At 46.8% G+C, this 18,688-nt stretch overlaps 1 protein-coding gene and 1 non-coding gene across 2 annotated transcripts; one reads left to right on the top strand and one right to left on the bottom strand.

Annotated features, from left to right (window-relative positions):
* The first annotated feature begins 9,559 nt into the window (after positions 1 to 9,559).
* LOC125515937 (NPL4-like protein) lies at positions 9,560 to 11,121 on the top strand. Its single transcript, XM_048681418.1, has one exon. It carries the CDS (start codon positions 9,663 to 9,665, stop codon positions 10,908 to 10,910), a length of 1,248 nt encoding a protein of 415 aa, XP_048537375.1. The 5' UTR covers positions 9,560 to 9,662; the 3' UTR covers positions 10,911 to 11,121.
* A 5,870-nt stretch (positions 11,122 to 16,991) lies between these two features.
* On the bottom strand, positions 16,992 to 17,187 carry LOC125517847. The gene has a single exon (XR_007287846.1). It is a non-coding gene; the product is annotated as a U2 spliceosomal RNA (small nuclear RNA).
* Between the last annotated feature and the right edge of the window lie 1,501 nt (positions 17,188 to 18,688).

Below are 18,688 nucleotides of genomic sequence, written 5' to 3'. Positions count from 1 at the left end.
AAGAGGAATAGACATGGGAAAATATTTTGCACGTGTGTTATGGTGAATTCCAAATAAATGGAATATTTTATAATAGCTCCACTAATATCGGGAGGATATGTTATAAAGAGAAGTCACTCTTCCCTTGATTTAAATGGATCGAAGATCCACACAAATTATTTAGTTGAGATGCAAAAGATTATGACATGATGATATGATATGCAATGCATGACACGCAAGCAATGACAACACAACAACATCGAATAACTGGAGGACACCTGGCACATCGGTCTCGGGGCGTCACACGCGCCTACCCCCTGGGTGCACCCCCTGCCTCGTGGGCCCCCTGACGCTCCACTGACCTCAACTCCAACTCTATATATTCACGTTCGGGGAGAAAAAATAAGAGAGAAGGATTCATCGCGTTTTACGATACGGAGCCGCCGCCAAGCCCTAATCTCTCTCGTGAGGGCTGATCTAGAAACCGTTCGGGGCTCCAAAGAGGGGAATCCATCGCCATCGTCATCATCAACCTTCCTCCATCACCAATTTCATGATGCTCACCGCCGAGCGTGAGTAATTCCATCGTAGGCTTGCTGGACAGTGATGGGTTGGATGAGATTTATCATGTAATCGAGTTAGTTTTGTTAGGGTTTGATCCCTAGTATCCATTATGTTCTGAGATTGATGTTGCTATGACTTTGCTATGCTTAATGCTTGTCACTGGGGCCCGAGTGCCATGATTTTAGATCTGAACCTATTACGTTTTCATGAATATATGTGAGTTATTGATCCTATCTTACAAGTCTATAGTCACCTATTATGTGTTATGATCCGTTAACCCCGAAGTGACAATAATCAGGATACTTATCGATGATGATCGTAGTTTGAGGAGTCCATGTATTCACTAAGTGTTAATGCTTTGGTCCGGTACTCTATTAGAAGGAGGCCTTAATATCCCTTAGTTTCCAATAGGACCCCGCTGCCACGGGAGGGTAGGACAAAAGATGTCATGCAAGTTCTTTTCCATAAGCACGTATGACTATATTTGGAATATATGCCTACATTACATTGATGAACTGGAGCTAGTTCTGTGTCACCCTATGTTATAACTATTGCATGAGGAATCGCATCCGACATAATTATCCATCACTGATCCATTGCCTATGAGCTTTTCACATATTGATCTTTGCTTATTTACTTTTCCGTTGCCACTGTTACAATCACTACAAAACTGCTACCGTTACTTTTGCCACCGTTACCACTACTATCATATTACTTTGCTACTAAATACTTTGCTGCAGATATTATGTTTTCCAGGTGTGGTTGAATTGACAACTCAGCTTCTAATACTTGAGAATATTCTTTGGCTCCCCTTGTGTCGAATCAATAAATTTGGGTCGAATACTCTACCCTCGAAAACTGTTGCGATCCCCTATACTTGTGGGTTATCAGTGATGTGAACTATTGGTGTTAAATCACATGGCGATGTGAACTAGATTATTGACTCTAGTGCAAGTGGGAGACTGAAGGAAATATGCCCTAGAGGCAATAATAAAGTTGTTACTTATATTTCCTTATACCATGATAAATGTTTATTATTCATGCTAGAATTGTATTAACCGGAAACTTGATACATGTGTGAATACATAGACAAAACAAAGTGTCCCTAGTCTGCCTCTACTTGACTAGCTCGTTAATCAAAGATGGTTAAGTTTCCTGATCATAGACATGTGTTGTCATTTGATGAACGAGATCACATCATTAGGAGAATGATGTGATGGACAAGACCCGTCTGTTAGCTTAGCATAATGATTGTTTAGCTTACTGATATTGCTTTCTCCATAACTTATACATGTTCCTATGACTATGAGATTATGAAACTCCCGAATACCGGAGGAACACTTAGTGTGCTATCAAATGTCACAACATAACTGGGTGATTATAAAGATTCTCTACACGTGTCTCTGATGTTGTTTGTTGAGTTGGCATAGATCGAGATTAGGATTTATCACTCCGTCTATCGGAGAGGTATCTCTGGGCCCTCTCGGTAATGCACATCACTATGAGCCTTGCAAACAATGTGACTAATGAGTTAGTTGTGGGATGATGCATTACAGAACGAGTAAAGAGACTTGCCGGTAACGAGATTGAACTAGGTATTGAGATACCGACGATCGAATCTCGGGCAAGTAACATACCGATGACAAAGCGAACAACGTATGTTGTTATGCGGTTCGACCGATAAAGATCTTCGTAGAATATGTAGGAGCCAATATGGGCATCCAAGTTCCGCTATTGGTTATTGACCAGAGAGATGTCTTGGTCATGTCTACATAGTTCTCGAACCCGTAGGGTCCGCACGCTTAACGCTCGTTGACGATATAGTATTATATGAGTTATGTATGTTGGTAACTGAATGTTGTTCGGAGTTCCGGATAAGATCACGGACATGACGAGGAACTCCGGAATGGTCCGGAAGTAAAGATTGATATGTGGATAGTAGTGTTTGATCTTCGGAAGGGCTCCGGAATTCACCGAAAGGGGTTCCGGATGTTTCCCGAAATGTTTGGGTACAAGAACACTTTATTTGGGCCAAAGGGTAAAGCCCACAAGGTTTTTGGAAAGCGCAAAAGGAAGTTTTGCGGAGTCCAGGGGCCAGATGTCAGGGTCCCTGGCGTCTGGTCCTAGAGTCCGAGAAGGACTCTTGCCTTTCGGGTGAAACCGACTTTGTGTAGGCTTTTACTCCAAGTTTCGACCCCAAGGCTCAAGATATAAATAGAGGGGTAGGGCTAGGACCCAAGACACATAAAGAAACACCAAGCCGTGTGCTGGCAACCCCGTCCCCTCTAGTTTATCCTCCGTCATAGTTTTCGTAGTGCTTAGGCGAAGCCATGCGGAGATTGTTCTTCACCAACACCATCACCACACCGTCGTGCTGCCGGAACTCATCTACTACTTCGCCCGTCTTGCTATATCAAGAAGGCGAGGATGTCATCGAGCTGAAAATGTGCTGAACACGGAGGTGACGTACGCTCGGTACTTGATCGGGACGGATCGTAAAGGTGTACGACTACATCAACCGCGTTGATAAATGCTCCCGCTTTTGGTCTATGAGGGTACGTAGACACACTCTCCCCTCTCGTTGCTATGCATCGCCACGATAGATCTTGCGTGTGCGTAGGAATTTTTTTGAAATTACTGTGTTCCCCAACACTCTAGTAAATAACCAATAGAGGGACCTGGATGCCCATATTGATTCCTACATATTCCACGAAGATTTTTTATCGATTGAACCTTTATGACAACATATGTAATTCCCTTTATCTATCGGTATGTTACTTGCCCGAGATTCGATCGTCGGTATCTCTATACCTAGTTCAATCTCGTTACCGGCAAGTCTCTTTACTCGTTCCGTAATACATCATCTAGCAACTAACTCCTTAGTCACTTTGCTTGCAAGCTTCTTGTGATGTTGTATTACCGAGAGGGCCCAAAGATACCTCTCTGTTACACGGAGTGACAAATCCCAATCTTGATTCACACCAACTCAGCAGACACCTTCGGAGATACCTGTAGAGCGTCTTTATGATCACCCAGTTACGTTGTGATGTTTGAGAGCACACAAGGTGTTCCTCTGGTATCTGGGAGTTGCATGATCTCATGGTCAAAGAAACATGTATTTGACATTAAGAAAGCAGTAGCAATAAACTGAACGATCATATGCTATGCTAATGGTTGGGTCTCGTCCATCACATCATTCTCCTAATGATGTGATCCCGTTATCAAATGACAACTCATGTCTATGGTTAGGAAACCTTAACTATCCTTGATTAACGAGCTAGTCTAGTAGAGGCTCACTAGGGACACAATATTTGTTTATGTATCCATAAATGTATTTAAGTTTTTGGTTAATACAATTCTAGCATGAATAATAAACCTTTATCATGATTTAGGAAATATAATAATAACCATTTTATTATTGCCTCTAGGGCATATTTCCTTCACTATGGCTATCCGGTGTTGCTCATGCTTTGCTCGTGGTATAGCCTTCGTCATCGAGTCTGACACATTCAAATCCGTGTGATGTTTCTGCTTGTTATGTCGGGTCTTCCTGTAATACTTTGGTTCCTTTGCTTTGATCAATGGTACCCCTATATCATGATATAGTCGATTTAAGTTCATTGCACATGGAACCACACTTACTTCATCAAGAAACTTCTTGATCCAGACTTGCTCCTTTCAAAAATTCTTAAGTTTCATTATATAACCTTCTTTCGTTGTAGAATCCATAATAGTATTCTTACTTGAAACTTATTCAAACTATTATTCTAACATAACCAGATAGTCATCTATATCAGTCATGAAGTTGGTGTAATCATTTACAACGAGTTCTTCATCTCCTCCATGGACAAGTAGCATGTAGTTTGTCCTTCTGAGGTACTCATATTATTTAAGCAACTACCTAGTGAACCAGTCCAAGATCACTTTGGTACATGCTATTAACATTTAGTACATAAGAAACATCTGGCCTTGTACATATCATATCATTCATGATGCATTCAATTATCGAAGCATATTGAACTCCACTCATCTGCACATGCTTATCTAAGTGTCATGCTATGTGACATTGTCATAACACACATTCTCTATTTTAAATCTTTTAAAACTCGTCATTGTACATATTCTACCTAAGCGCAATTAGACGTCTTGACCTATCTCTATAGATATTTATGGCAAGTCTTTCATTGGAAACACATTCTACAATGAGTCTTTTTATTGTGCTAAGAAACTCTACGTTATTTCCAATCAACAATATGTCATTTACATATAAGATTTAGAAATACTATAGAGCTCCCACTAAACTTCTTGTATACACAAGTTTTTCCATCATTTTAATGAAGTTAAACTTTTTAATTATTTCATAAAATTATTGATTCCAGCTCCTTGATGCTTGCTTCGAACCATAGATAGACCTTCAAAGCTTGCAAACCTTTCTGGCATCCTTAGGATCAACAAAGCCTTCTCGTTGTATCATTTATAAATCTCGCAATCTGCAAAAACCCTTTCGCAATTTAGCCTTGCTTTATAGATAGTGAGATTACCATCCATGTACGTCTTTCTTTTTGAAGATCTATTTACATTATAGGGGTTTCACACCCTCTAGATAATCAGCCAAGTTCCAAACTTGATTCTTGTATATGGAGTCCATTTCGGATTTATAGCTTTGAGTCATTCTCTCGAGCCGGGTGCCACCATGGCTTCCTCTGAGTGTGCAGGTCCATCTTCTTCTAAGATGAGTATTTCATTGTGAAATTATTCAGGAGGTTCGGTAACTCTTCCTGGCCTACGCAGTTCAGTTACAGGCTTAACTAGTGTTTCTACAATTGGTGCATTAACTTCTGGTTAAGTTGTGTGGACAACTTCGGAACTACTTCCGGTTTGTTTAGTCATGTTTACTTTCACCAGAGATTCAATAATCTTGTCAAGCTGCACTATCCCCACTTACTTCTTTAGCAAGGAAACTCCTTCTTGAGAAAGACTTCATTCTTTGTGGCAAACACTTTGTCCTTGGACTTTTGGTAGAAGGAATACCCAATTGTTTCTTCGGGATAACCTACAAATTAGCATTTGTCTAGATAGATATTCCATAACTTATATAGTGTCGTCTTGCTAGACTATTAGACGGTGCTCTGTTTAGTGTATATGTTGTTGTTTTAAGTGCATACCTAGTGATAAAAAGCAGATCGATAAGTTATGAATTAATTCTACAATTATTCAAATGTTTGTTAAACTCATGACTCGAATATATTTCTTCATGGTTGAAGAACCTTTTATCTTTTGTCATAATAATCCTTAACTTTATACTGAATTTCTTTGAACATTTCAAATATTTTAGACTTTATGTTTCATTAAGTAAATCATATTTTCTCAGAAACATTAGCGAAGTATAAGTATTCACCACGCCTTGGTTTGCTAATCAGACCACATACATCTCTATGTACTTTTTCAATTGATTCAAAATATTATTTCCGATATAGCAGTGCCAAATTTAAGAGGTGTTTATCAATCTTCTCAAAGCATTTAGCATTAATGTTATAAATATTCAATTCAATGAATAAACCACTAACAATATAGGTAAATCAAAAACATATTCTTATAGCAACTTGAACAACCATTGTTTAAAACTTATAAGAATATCCATTGTACAACCCAAAACATACTGTTTTACACAACTCTGGAACGAAATAACTATTATTTACTTCTAATATAAATCTTAAAGATAAACTACAGACATGACTTTGACGGCTTGAGTAGCGATCCCATCACAATTCCCGACTTGTATCACGACTTAACTTGCACGCTTTCTGTAGTTCCTATATTGGTTTGTAAATAAGATCAACCGGTCTGTATCAAACACTAATGGCTTACATGAAATCAACAAGTAGAACAACATTAACTTTGTATAACTTTTTAGACCTTTACTAGCAGAACCGTTCTTCTTCTTATTCGCCAAGTACTTCTTGCAGTTGCGCTTTCAGTGTCCTCTTTGTTTGCAGTAGAAACATTCAGCCTCTTTAGTGGCTCCGCCCTTGTTCCTCTTCTGAGATACGGTCTTACCGACGCGAGTAGACTTCTTCTTGGAATTGTCCATTCTTCTTGAAACTGGCGGTCTTATTGACCATCAACACTTGTTTGTTCTTTTGCATTCCAGCTTCCGCAGTTTTGAGCACATCAAATAACTCATCTACACTCTTCTCCATCCCGTCCAAATTCTAGAGAAGACGGTCTATCAACATAGCTAGCAAGCTTCACTATATGCTCACTAATTGACGAACCTTCTGCCATCGGTACAGATATTGTGCTTGCTTCACTCCCCCCATCTTACGATGGTTTTTCATGAAAGAATAACAAAATCGATAACGAGGAGAGCTGTATAGTGAGGATGTGTATGACTCAAGAGGATACCGATATATATATATATATATATATATATATATATATCACCTCGAGTTTTGTAAAGTATTGTGAAGCAATGGGAATAGCACATGATAACCAAAGTTTCACCCGAATGTCATTCGTGTACTCATAGGGATCGATATGGATGTCCACGGTTCTGCTATCGGTCATTAAACGAAAGGGGTCTTGCTCATGTCTATGTTTTACCAAAACTATAGGGTCACAAGTTTAAGTTAATCACTATTTGATTAGTGTTAGTAGGATAGGATTAATGAGAAAATATTTATGAAATAGTTTCATTAATATTCGAAATAGTTTTGAGAGGAACCAGAAGAGTTTCGGGGTTTTCGGGTAATACTGATAAATTATATATAGGTGGAAATAGTTTCAAGTGATGTTAAATTAATATTAAAAGGCTCTAAATATGATTAGGAGACTTCTATATTTATTTAAATATCAATGGGGCTTTTTTGAGCAAAAACTATCAATGGGGCTAAAAAGACCATGTGGTGGAAAGCTACTTGGGCCCAATAGGGGAGGCCCCCCCTTCCTACTTGGGGAAGGAAGGAGGAAGGCCGAATTGGAGGGGGATTCCCCCTCCTTGGTCGGCGCAAGGGGAAAGGGAAAACTTTCCCGCTTGTGGTGCCCCTCCCCTCTCCTCCAACCTATATATACTAGAGGATTTTGGTCTTTGGACACACAAATTTTGGAGCCTTCTCTAGTTCTCTAGTTCTAGTTCTAGTTGATCCAATTAGAGTTAGACCTAGATCCTCTAATCCTCGCAATTAGAAGCCCGATGTGGTTCTAATCTTCTCCCTCTAATTCTTTGGCAATGATTAGATCTGGACGATGAAGCGTTGCCGTATCATGAAGACCATACACTTGCAATTTGTGGAGAAGTCATGCTTTTGGTCTTCCGTTCGAGGGACTGTTCGTGGACGGTTTGAGAGATCATTCATCGACGCTTCGAGGCACTTCAAGTACGATCTACACCGACTCGTCTTCTTCCGCTTCAACTCGGAGTTGGTAACGATCCGATCCAAACCGTTGTTGCATTTTCATAGTGTTCCTGATTGATCGTAGGGCAATTTTTTTTGTTTTCTACTCCCTCTATCTTAGTTTGCAAGTCTTGCACGTGTGCCTAGGTCGTTAATTTGACCAACTTAATAGGAGGCATACATTACAAAAAATATATCATTAGAAACCTTAGATATTCTATTTTCTAATGCTATAATTTTTATGTTAAACAATTTATTTTATATAAGTTAAATTGACAACCTAGATACACGTGCAAGACTTGTAAACTGAGATGGAGGGAGTACTATGTTTCCCAATACAATTAACACCTGGAGCAACGAACAACCTAGTCGGGAAAGGCCAAGCAGCTAGCGTGACAACACTCTAGACCAAGCGGCGTTGTAACCCGACAACGCCAAAAAAACAGGTGGCCACAAAGAGGGTCGGCCAAAGAAACCCGAAAGCTAGGTGGTCAGAAAGCCCGAGCAAGCACCTCTCCAACAATTGGGACCGGGCGCCGCTCACACCCACACCCACACATTCAAGTGGACGAAACAGTATCAGCCGGCACAGCAGCCCTGACAACGTCCACCATTCGAGTATACGCAAACAAAGTCAGCTAGAAAAGCCCGAGCAAGCACCTCTCCAACAATTTAAGAAGTGTTCACCATGTATAAAAAAAATGTTCGCCTCGTACTTTAAATTGGTTCACCGCGTATTGAAATAATATACCCCATTAATATTAAAAATGCAATGGGTACTAAAAGTATTCATCATGTATGAAAAATTATTCATTTAAAAATGATATTGCATATTAATTTAAATGCATGGCAAGTACTATTTTAAAACACAACAAAAAACTGATATAGGATGAACATCTTTTGTAATTTATGATGAGCATCTTTAATATACTACTTTTAAATGCATACGTGCAACCCACGTTAATATTTAGGAGAAAATTAATTACAAGTTAATATTAGGTATGATATCAGTTACGTGTTAATTACATGAATAGTAGTAGACGCTGATATTTGATATGATATTAATTGCACGCTAAACATGTTGAGCGCTTGCCGTTGAAGCAATATAAGTCGTTGGATTGACATGGTTTGACGGCCGAGATTTATTGAATCTGCCATTTGGTTTTTTTTATATTAGTATAGATGAAGATCTTTCTTAACATCCAGTGAACTTTCTTAATACATTGTGATATTTCGTGAAAATTATTAAATGAAAATAATTTATAATGCATGATTAATATATTTCTAAAATGCACTATGAAACAAATTTGAAATGCAAAGGGTGACAAAAAAGGCTGAAAACCCAGAGAAGAAATTAAAGCACATAATGACCCTACAATACTAAGGAAAAACCGCTGCAAAAACAAAATGATAAGAGAACCACAGAAAACTCATCTACTACATGCCAAAATAAAAGAACGTTCGCGTGCCTGCCACGCATGTTGCTGGGCCGACCCATCAACCGAAGGTAAGCGGGACTCCACCCACAGAATCGGAGAAAGAGCCCGTGCCGGCCCATGTTGCTGCCCGACACGGGCTCATACAGACGCGCCTTTAACTCTACATACACCCACCACCGCCGAAGGCAAGTAGCCAAGCAGAACCCAACCCAAAGCAGCCGCTGCGATTCCTTCCCTCAGAAGGGGAAAAGAAAGGGAAAAAAAAAAAGCATCCGCAGCCGCCGCGATGATCCTCCGCATCCGCAGCCGCGACGGCACTGACCGCATCACGGTGCCGGACGCGGCCGCCGCCACCATCGGCGACCTGCAGCGCCTCATCGAGGCGCGCGCCACCGTGCCCGTCGCCGCCCAGCGCCTCTCCCTCGACCCGGCGCTGCTCCTCCCCGCCCCGCAGCCGCCGCTCCTCTCCGACCCGGCCGCGCCGCTCGCCTCCCTGCCCCTCGCCAACGGCTCCTTCGTCTACCTCTCGTACCCGCCCGGCGCGCGCTCCGCCCAGCCGCCGGCGCCCCGGGCCCTCACCGCCGCCGGCTCCTTCGGCAAGAAGATGACCATGGACGACCTCATCGCGCGCCAGATCCGGGTCACCCGCCAGGAGGCGCCCTTCTGCTCCGCGGCCTCCTTCGACCGCGACTCGGCCAACGCCTTCCAGCTCCACGTCTCCGAGTCGCTCGCCTTCGCCGTCAAGCGCGCGGGCTTCCTCTACGGCCGCGTCGACGCCGAGACCAAGGAGGTGCTGGTCGACTTCATCTACGAGCCGCCGCAGCAGGGGTCCTCGGACGTGGTCCACCTGATGCGGGACGCCGACGAGGAGGCCCGCGTCGACGCCATCGCCGACGGGCTCGGCATGCGCCGGGTAGGGTTCGTCTTCACACAGGCAGTAGGGAGGAAGGCCAGCGAGACGGGCGAGTACACCCTGTCCAACAGCGAGGTGGTCCAGGCCGCCCAGCTGCAGGCAGAGGGCGGGATCCCGGAGTGGGTCACCGCCGTGGTGAAGCTGGAGGTGGGGGAGGATGGCTCGGCGGACGTGCACTTCGAGGCGTTCCAGATGAGCGAGGTCTGCGTCAAGCTGTTCAAGGACGGCGTGCTGGAGACGGAGATCCAGGACTCCGACGACCCCCGCCTGTCCAAGATGCGCAAGGAGGTGATTGCAGGAGGGAAAGACACCATGGAGGTGGACAACGACTTCTTCCTGGTGCCCGTGAAGATCTCCGATCACCAGGGCCCGCTCTCAATGGGATTTCCGATTGAAAACCGTGGAATTCCTCTACCGGCGAACGCTCTCAGGAGCCACATGGATCGTGCAAAGCATCTCCCGTTCGTCAAGCGGATCTCTGATTTCCACCTGCTTCTCCAGATCGCTGCTTTCCTGGATGTCAAGGCCGACGTTCCTACTCTGGCTGCGTGCGTGGGACACCAGGCAGAGGTGCCAGAGGGCTACCGGCTCCTGATCGACGCCTTGGCAGGTCAAACATAACCAGAGAGGGTTTCCTGAAACAAAGACACGGTGTCATTTAGCAACTTGCTCTCAGTATCATCTCATGTGTGATTTATATGAATGTCTCAGGTGTGTAAGTCTTGTTTAAAACTCGTATATGCGATTACCATTGCACAAAGGGCAACATGTTTCATTTTGATGCTGAATCTGGTCATATACTCGTTGAAATGCAAGTCTTTTGGTGGTTGTATATTGCCTAGATGTTTAGTTTTTTTGACATTTGCATTGCCTAGATGTTGGGAAAGGGACAAACATTGATTTTGCCATGCCAGTTCACTCAGATAGTAACCAACACTGAGATAGTTCGCTGAGATAGTAACCAAGACGAATAGGGGGACTGGAGAAGGGTTGATCAATTTCTTGTATGGTTTTGAAAATTGGGCTGGAGATATGACTTAGGGTCTATTATGTTTCTAAAAATAGTCTATGTGCCTTCGGACAATGCGGCGCGAGGGCAGGTCAGACCTTTTAGGACCAGATACTAGTATGACCCAACCGACACACCCGGAATACCTTTAGACACATTTCACTCAGTTAGGATGTTGTATGATACCCATGTTTTTGGTTTGCTCAAGGAGGGGTGACATATAATGTTGAAGTTTTGAAGTAAGGTCTGGAGTTTTTGATACTCAGGAAGGCCAGGAAGGCTTGTGTTAAAATCAGAGGACTACAATAAAAGTGGTGTGGGAGTGCCTTATACCATTTTGAGTCCCTTTTGAGCAAGGGATTTTTCCAGAACCATATAGCTGTGGATCAAGGAATTTTTCCAGAATCTCTTTTAGGTAGGTAGAGTGAAGGTGATGTAGGGATCTATCCAAAACCCCACATGAGAGACTATTTGGCCTCAATGGCAATTCTTTAGATATAGGTTAGCTATTTAAGCACCGATACAAATGGGAAAATGGGGCTAAGGGATGAACATGATGGAATGTATATTGATTATATGGTTACTTGAGATGAAAACACTTCAAGCAGAGGAACAAATGCCTCTAAATATAGTACTAGTAAGAAAAGCCTGACTGGTATTGATACTGGAACTAGTAGTGTGAGAAAGTCTAGTGGTTTGTATGAAGAGATGAAAATGAAACGGGGGTGATGCTTGAGAACGCAATCATAGAAAACATATTGTGTGGCTTCCTCTGCCAGCAACAGGTTCTTCGTGATGCTTGTATTCTCTTGATCTGCCGTTATGAATCAATAAAATCCATCCTTTATCGGGGAAAAAAATCTGGGATTCTAGTTTTGATCACATGAAAACAAAAAATCCTATGTCAGAAGAGGACTCAGCTTGTGGAGCCAACATTGTTGGCTTGAAGCCATGGAATTGAACAGCACAAGCTTCTCGCTCTTCTTCCTTTCGACCTCCTCCACCCTGCTGCTGCTCTGGTTCTTCAGCACAGCAGGAGCTGAGACTGTCGACATTGAATGGCATCGTGACGCCACCCTGTACACGTACGACGATGGCGGGGTTCCTCGACGCCTCCGTTGGCGTCTGAGCTGCTCGCTTCTTGTGATGACACGGTGCTGGTGCTCGCCGGTGCTGTCCGGTAGATGGACAACGGGAGCAACAAGCACTGTTTTTCATGAGCACGCCTCTGTCCATTAGTACCCTCGTCCGTCAGGATAGTAGCCTCCTCTGTGGGATCACTCCCCAGCAGAAGGCTCTCAGAAGCAATAGCCCCGATGAATTTGGCATAACTGAAGCAGCATGAGATGTTCGTAGGAGTCGCATTCAGGTTGGAGCAGAGTTGCTGGCTTGCTGCATCTCGTCTTTGGCAGATAGACTGCCGCTTGACTTGGAACTATAGGATGGAAATGAACCATCTGTGCTGATGGCCCCAAAGTTGCAGCTTCTCGCGATGCGTCCAGTGGGACTCCTGAGGCTGCAGGCATCAGGTTGGATTTAGGCTGACATGTAGTTAAGGTTCTTAGCCCGCTAACAGTCTGAACTGTACGCACAACATACAATGCTAGGCCGAGTGAATGGAAAAGTTGGTGAATCCATTTGATCTGTAAAGAGATGGATTCCATTTGGCTATCACTGTCCTGAATTTCCAAAGTGAAAGTGAACGCACTAATTTATTCCGAGGCAATCGACAATTCCTGTTGGCAGAATAACATCTTGATGATCATCTTACCCTGTCCGTTAGGATTTTATTCTTCTCACTACTAGGATCAGAATGGAAAACTCAGTTGATTAGAGTGCCTTACAGTAGCACACTGGAAGTGCTTTAATCTATTATCATCTCTCTCAGTGAGAAAGAAGTGTATATAACCCCGTGAACATTCACGTTTGGGCTACATCACCCCCTCAACTCAAAAACCAGTCACTTAATCCCCTATACTTTGCAATACCAGATAAAACACCCCATGAGATACTTTCAAGCTGGTATAGAGGATGGTTTCGCCGACGTGATGCGCTGACCCGGTTTAGTTGGTTGACTTATACTGCCACCTCGTGCAATGACCCACATGTCAGTGTAGCAAAGTGTTATTTCTAACCAGGACCATCTGCCTCGCCAAGCACACTTATGGGAGCCCCTGCTCCGAGTGCATCGAACACCGGGAGTGGCAGCGTGGAGTGCTCGTCGTCGCCGCTTGGCGCACAAGAGGCTGCCATGAGCCTCACCCACGCCACACGCACGGGAGGCCGCTATGAGCCTCACACTCGCCGCCGTAGCTTGACACACGGGAGGCCGCCATGAGTCTCACCCTTGCCGCCGTCCCTAGGCGCACGAGTGGCCGACACTAGCCTAGCCCTCACCGTTGTCGCTGGGCGCCCGGGAGGCGGCCATGAGCCTCGTGCTCGACGCCCGAGAGGCGGTCGCCAGCCCCGTCATCGCCCTCGTCACTTGACGCACGGCAGGAGGCGGCCACGAGCACGTCGTCGTCGCTATGTGGATAGGAGACCGCGACGAGAACACCCTCGCCGGAGCCGCTCGGTGCACGGGAGGCTGCTACACCTGCGTGCACTGGAGGTCGACGCGCGGAGGCAGGACGGATCGCTGGTCCTGGTAGCAGCCTGGTCTAGAGCGAGAGTGCTGGTAGTGGTGTGCCACGGCTACGAGAAGCGACATGGCGCAAGGGTCGCACGTCTGTACACGAGCAGGGCGGCAAGGCATCAGTTTCGAGGTAGGCAAGGTGCTACCAAGGTCCTTCACGGGTAATCCGCCATGGTCAGTTTGCGGGTGAGGCCAACTCCACCGCGCGACTCCAAACGGACGTCCGGCCGGATTTTGTCCTTTTGGGGCGGCGATGCGTTCGCCCATGTCCGCGTTTGTCCGTTGGATCGTGGGTGCGCCCAGCGCGCGGCCGCATCCCAAATCATGTCCGGTGTGGACGTGATTAAAAAAACAAAAAACTTAAATAAAATGCCTAAAAAGGTAAATAAACGTACTTAAAAAAAACTTAAAACATATATAAAGGTCACGGCCACAAAACGGTCCAGTTTCACGCCGCACTTAAACGGCCCAGTTCCATAATTAACATAAAAACAAAATAAAAAAAGCCGTCCGCGCGCTGCTGCCGCGCCCGTCCACGCCTTGGTCGTCGCCGTCGCCGTCTTCAGTGGCCGCCGGTGTCGTCGTCGTCGCTGCAGAGGTCGACGTAGTACGGCGGCGTCCAGAGATGGGCCGGCGGTCCGCGGTGCACGGGGGCGGCGGGCTGGAAGGTGGCCGGTGCCTGCACCACCTCCTCCCGAGGCGAGGCGTCGCGCTCCGGTGACCGCGGTGGCGCAGGGCACTAGTTGCCCCCCACGGCGGCTGCCATCTGCTCCGATGTGTAGGACCAGCTCCACCCCTGGCCAACCAGGCCCGGGTGGAAGGCGGCCACCGGCGGCTCCTTCGTCACCTCCTCCTTCGGCAGCATCTGCAGCTCGGGGATGGCGACGTCGCCGGCCGCAGATAGGGCCATCATCTCCTCGAGGTCCGGCCATTGGCGCTCATCGTGCGTGTGCATGGAGTCCTCCATGACACGCGCCATGAGTCGGGCCTCCTTCTTCGTTGTCATGCGAGGAGGTGGAGGTGGCGACGGAGATGGGGAAGGCGACGGCGAGGTCGGAGTCGGGGGCGTACCTCTCGTCGTCGAATAGGTCGTAGGGGAGGAGGCGACGGCGGCGCTCGTTCTCATCGCACCGGGCACGGCCGCTCGCAGGCACCGGCGGGATGGGGGCCCGGTCCGCGGAGAGGTGCCAGTTGTTGGGGAGGTGCACGTCGCTCCACGGGATCGGCGTCCTCGTCTCCCAGTACCACCAGCACACATCCACGGCCAGGTACCGCCGGTTGCGCTCGTCGGCGGCCCTAGGAGCGATAGTGAAGGGGGCAGGCGCGGGGGCTCGAATGGAGGAGCGCGGCGGTGATGCGAGCTCCTCCTTCTTGACGGAGCCGCGGCGGCGTCCCGAGAGGGAGCCGACCTCACGGTCGTGCTTCCCCTTGCGGTTGTGCTTCCAAAGGCCCATGGCTGCGGCCGGCCGGCGAGTTGGACGACGGGGAGCGGCTAGGGTTTCGAGGGGGCAGAGAGGGGCCGGAGTGGGAACTGTGGACGACGACCGGTCCACGGCCTCCCATTTAAGAAGGACGGCGACCCTTCGCTGTGCGGATGACAGGTGAGGCCACCCGCTCGTGCGCATTTATGTTGGCGGGTGGGAGGTAGGTGGCCGCCTGCCACGCGGCCCCGACGCGGACGTTCGCTGTCCGCCGTGACCCAAACCCGGCGCAAGTTTGCGCTCGAAATGGGTCGGCCCGGACACAAAACGGACCAGATGGGTCCGGGCCGTCGCGCGCTGGGCCACCTCGTTTGTCCGTTTTACCCCAAACAGACGGGGCCGGACAAAATGGAGTCGCGCGGTGGAGTTGGCCTGAGGTCACCTCACGTTGTAAGCAGCTAGGCCAAGCGTGTAAGCAGTTAGCTAGATACTCCATCCGTTCCTAAATATTTGTCTTTTTATAGATTTGAACAAGTGACTACATGCGAAGTAAAATGAGTGAATCTATATTTTAAAATATATCTATATATATTCGTATGTGATAACCATTTGAGATCTCTAAAAAGATAAATATTTAGAAACGGAGGGAGTAGATGTTAATTGCACTAAACAGCTAGCTTGCCGAGCGCACCGATCAAATTTGTACGCGGATGCTAGCCACAACGCACAAGAAAAACACAGTGAGACTTTTCCGCATTGGCTCGCTGCCACATCAGCAAAACCATAGTCAAAACCCACTAATCAGGGCGCTAGTGGGTGTTTTGTCCGGTATTACAAAGTTTGGGGGATTAAGTTACTGGTTTTTGAGTTGAGAGGATGATGTAGCCCAAACGTGAAAGTTCAGCGGGTTACACTTCTTTCCTCTCAGTGATTGCGGCAACCTTTTTTTCTGTTAAAAGAGATGTTTACTATTAGTGCTTTGTTTTCAGTTGCAGTGGTGGTGGGGTTATGTAGATACTGGCCGGTGTGGTATGTGATGTTCCGTATTATCCTTGCTATATACTGCTGTGCGTTGACAAGTGGAAAGTGTTGTACTTTCCTGTCTATATCTTATTTAACGGCTTTATTCATAAGCATGCACATGAAAATGTAACTATGTGCCAGAAAGCAAGAGTTGTCAAACTTCAACAAATAATATAATGCAGATGATACAAAACTCTGTTCTGCGGCATTACTGACACGTTAGTCTTGCACTCGCGCACTTACACAAAGGTAAACAAGATTATGTGAACAAGTTCTGTGAAGTTGGGCTGGCACAGACACTACAGTCACACGGATAATGGAAGCGCTTGAGAAAACAATTGTTGGGATTCCTTGACTTGCCTGTTTAGGTGGCAATGTTGCAGAACAAAGATTTATATCAACGTTCTTAATCCTAGCTTTGCTCCATCAAGTTCAGAATAGTGTTGTTTTCATTTTCCCCATTATAGCTGCTGCAACGAAACAGATTTCAGAGCGTGCAGATGACCGAGGAGGTTTAACAGTCTTTGGCGCAAGACTTTGAATCTGTAGCGATTTACGAGGGTATAAACAAACCTCTTTGTTAAGAGAGAGTACAATTTTAAACTTAGTTTTGGTTGGTGTGCGCCTGCATAGGCTATAGTGCAAAGCCCAGGCGACACCTGAGGACCCCAATGACAAGCCAATGTGATGGACCCTCCCTCAGAAAAAGTAAATTTAATATCATTGTAAGCACATGGCCCACATATCAAATACTAAACTGATAAAAACAGATACTACACTTGATCTTAGCCAAAAGGCCGAGAAAGATATCAGTTCTCCCACTGCCCTCCCCTCCTTTTATAGCTATCTCGACCGCCTCTCCCTCCTCCGCAAGCGAGGTGGTACTAAACGAAACGAAAGAGCAGGGGAACCTGCTTCGCTCGGGCGACCAGCCGAGGCCTATCCGCCTCTCGTTCGTTTGGGCTTCGACAGGCCCGACAAGAACACCACGGCCGTGTCCTTCCACGGCCCAGTATCACGCGGGTTCTGTTTTTCCCTGCTCGTTTCGCTCGCCGTCTCTGACGTGCTGGCAAGGGCGAGCCCAAAGGTGACCAGACCACTTCTAAAAAAAAAGGTGACCAGACCAAGCCGAGAGCCGAGACCGCCGCACCGCACGAGTCCGTCGCGTTCAAGTTTGACCAGCCACAACTCCGCGTGGGCGTAGTGATCACTGTATTCTCAGGTGAGCAGCTCATCACTATTCACTGGTGATGCATAGCGATCGTGGTGATGAACCGCATATATACACATCAAAAACACACATGTACATACGACAACGCTTAGGAATCCAAGCGTTATAATGAAGAGCCAATGCATAAATTCTAGGCCGCGAGAGTGCATTATAAGGGAGAGGAGCATAAGTGTGTGCTTGCACCAAGCAAAGGCTTCAACAATATCCAAACGACCAGTTACTTCATCAAACCCTAAAGGGGCCATGTAAGTAAAAAAACTACGATTGTTCTACGGTTGGTGCTTTAAAAAAAAGGTAAACCCCCAAAGTGCTAGCAAAGAGTCGAGAACACTCCATGCCCACGCCCACGCTCCTCCTACGCGCTGCTCCCGCGCCCGCAGCCACCATCGCCGTTGCAGCCCCGCTCCAGATCGGTCCCCAGGCCACCCCCCCGTCGTCCCCGCTCCCCCCACCGGGCTTCCCCTGGCCTCTCATGCCTCGAGACGCTCCTGCTGACTCGCGTTCGCCGCTGCTGGCCGCGTGCTTATCAGATCTGGATTCGCCGCCGCGGCTGCCCGCTACCTCAGATTCCTCCTTCATCGTTGACTCCCAGTTGGCTGCCGCCGATGTGGAGGGGGGCGAGGTTCTGCAGCGCTCGGTTCGCATTGCCTTGAATGCGGTCGTGCTGGATTCAACTCCACCTCTTCCCTTTCAAGGCGCGCACCATCCATGCCTCAAGATTGTTCCAGCACGCGCCTTCAAGACCCATCGACGTGCGGCGTGGACGTCGCGTCGCTCGAGCCCCGAGCCTGCCGCGTCTCCCGACACCTTCTCCGAGAATGGTTGGCAGCTCGTCAAGGCGCCGTACTGGTGGCGAGCAATGCCCAACTACCAGCATTCAAAGCAGAGAAGGGCCTCTGCTTTTATTCCCCTCCAACGGGAAGAAGTTTCGTCCATCGCCGCTTTTGCACCTGCCATCAATGCCTCGATGTCGGCCACTGCAAGATCGACTTTCGAAATCCATTTAGGCGTCGGGTGTGCAAGCAGTGTGGTCGCCGCACCCGTGACTGCAACGCCCCGTCTGTCTCCTCGCCCTCGGTC

This window comes from Triticum urartu, chromosome 6 (assembly GCF_003073215.2).
Source record: "Triticum urartu cultivar G1812 chromosome 6, Tu2.1, whole genome shotgun sequence".
NCBI lineage: Eukaryota > Viridiplantae > Streptophyta > Magnoliopsida > Poales > Poaceae > Triticum > Triticum urartu.
This window is presented reverse-complemented; position numbering and strand designations above follow the sequence as displayed.

Bases quoted from the DNA above. Each gene is read 5' to 3' on its own strand.
- LOC125515937 (XM_048681418.1), top strand. From the start codon at position 9,663: ATGATCCTCCGCATCCGCAGCCGCGACGGCACTGACCGCATCACGGTG.